Source organism: Apteryx rowi, unplaced genomic scaffold (assembly GCF_003343035.1).
Source record: "Apteryx rowi isolate R43461 unplaced genomic scaffold, aptRow1 scaffold_908, whole genome shotgun sequence".
Taxonomy (NCBI): domain Eukaryota; kingdom Metazoa; phylum Chordata; class Aves; order Apterygiformes; family Apterygidae; genus Apteryx; species Apteryx rowi.
In genome coordinates, this window is record NW_020451214.1 from 22,798 (window position 1) to 24,428 (window position 1,631).

Below are 1,631 nucleotides of genomic sequence, written 5' to 3' on the forward strand. Positions count from 1 at the left end.
GCGCGCCCGCCTCCGGGGCGGCGGGAGGGACGGGATGCGGTGCAGTGTTGTGCTCTCCCTACCAATATTGCACTCGTCCCGGCCTCCCGCCGCCCCGGGCTCCACCGCCGCCGGCAGCCCAGCCCCGGAGCACCGAGCCTCCCCCGCCCGCGCCCCGACGACCACCACCGGGAGGACGAAGAGGGAAAGGCGGCGCCGGCCCCTCCGGGCCTGGGGCAGGGCCCCCAGCCCGGCCCCTGCCCCAGGAACCGGGCGCGCAGGCTAGAAAACAATCAAAACTTTATGGCCAGACTTAAGGCAGAGATTCCAGCAGCAGGCAGCGCCCGGGGCAGGGGCAGGCACGGCACCGGCCGGCGGGGCGGCCCCCCGCCATCGGCATAGCCCCCGGCCCGGCGCCCGCAGCGCCCCGGCGGGGAGCGCCCGGCCCCGCTCGTGCCGCTGCCGAGCAGCGCGCGCCCCGGCCTGGGGCTGGGGACATGCGTCAGTACCGTTAGCGGCAGCGCAAAGTCCGCTGGGTGCCAGGACCCGGGTTCAGGCAGCACGGAGGCCGGCATGGGCAGGGGGAAGCCAGGGCCCCGCTTGGGGAAGAGGCTGCGGCGACCGCAGAAAGTCCCTGGGTGACGCAGGCGGAGAGGTCCTGGGCTGGGCCACGGGCTGCTCACTCGCGACCTTCAAGCAGGAACCGGCGGAAGGGCTCGAAGTCTACGGGGACCGTGTCTGCGGGGGAGAGCGGAGGGAGGACAACGTGAGGACGGGTCCCAGGGTCAGCACAGGCCCGCGGGGATCGGGGCGTTCCCACACCGCCACTTTCTTCCCCCCGGCTGACTCGGGGTGGGGGACAGGGCCTTTCCTTCGGGGGGACAGAGAGGAAGTCCAATCAGAGCAGGCTGGCCACGCATCAGTAAAGTGTGAAAGCTTCACTCTGCACTGAGCATCACTGGTGTGTCCCTGATCCCGAGACTCAGGTACCCAACCAGGACAGACGGGTGCTTCAGGACTTCCTACAGCAGGATGGGGCTTCTGGCCACCCCAGGGCAGCAGGTCCCTCAGGGAGGAGAGGTGCCCATGGCAAGCAGCTCCACAGCCCGTGGCAAAGCTGCTTCTCGTGCCCTTGCCCTGCTGCCTGTGCGGCAGCGCCCGTGGCCGGCTCCGAGCTCACCGTTGCACCGATACTGCAGGTTGGACCAGATGATGTTCTCCTGGGAGAAGCAGAAGACGCCCAGCCGCCCCCCTCGCATGGTGGTGTCGATGATCACGCCGGAGTCGGCCACCAGCCGCGGTCCCTCATACAGCCGAACCCTGCAACGGGAGGAGGGCCCAGTCCATGAGCAGGGGATGGGGTGCCCAGGCGGGGGCCAGCGCCGGGCACCCTGCTCTGGGGCTGGGGGACTGGGGCACCCCGTTGTGGGGCTGGGGGCACCCCGTTGTGGGGCTGGGATTGGGGGTCTGGGACACCCTGCTCTGGGGTTGGGCTGGGGCACCCTGCTGCGGGACTGGGGACCTGGGGGACCCTGTTCTGGGGCTGAACTGGGGGACTGGGGGACCCCACTGTGGGGCTGGGGGCCTGGTGCACCTGCTGTGGGGTTGAACTGGGGGACTGGGGGACCCCACTGTGGGGCTGGGGGCCTGGT

General features: G+C 70.9%; 1 protein-coding gene across 1 annotated transcript in view; it reads right to left on the reverse strand.

Moving 5' to 3' along the window:
- Positions 1-658: 658 nt before the first annotated feature.
- THBS3 (thrombospondin 3) overlaps positions 659-1,631 on the reverse strand; it is a 10,383-nt gene continuing 9,410 nt past the window's right edge. The window contains exons 21-22 of the mRNA XM_026091547.1: positions 1,160-1,299; positions 659-717 (exon numbers count right to left, since the gene is read on the reverse strand). Coding sequence (XP_025947332.1) covers positions 659-717; positions 1,160-1,299 — 199 coding nt within the window. The remainder of the gene's footprint in view (positions 718-1,159; positions 1,300-1,631) is intronic.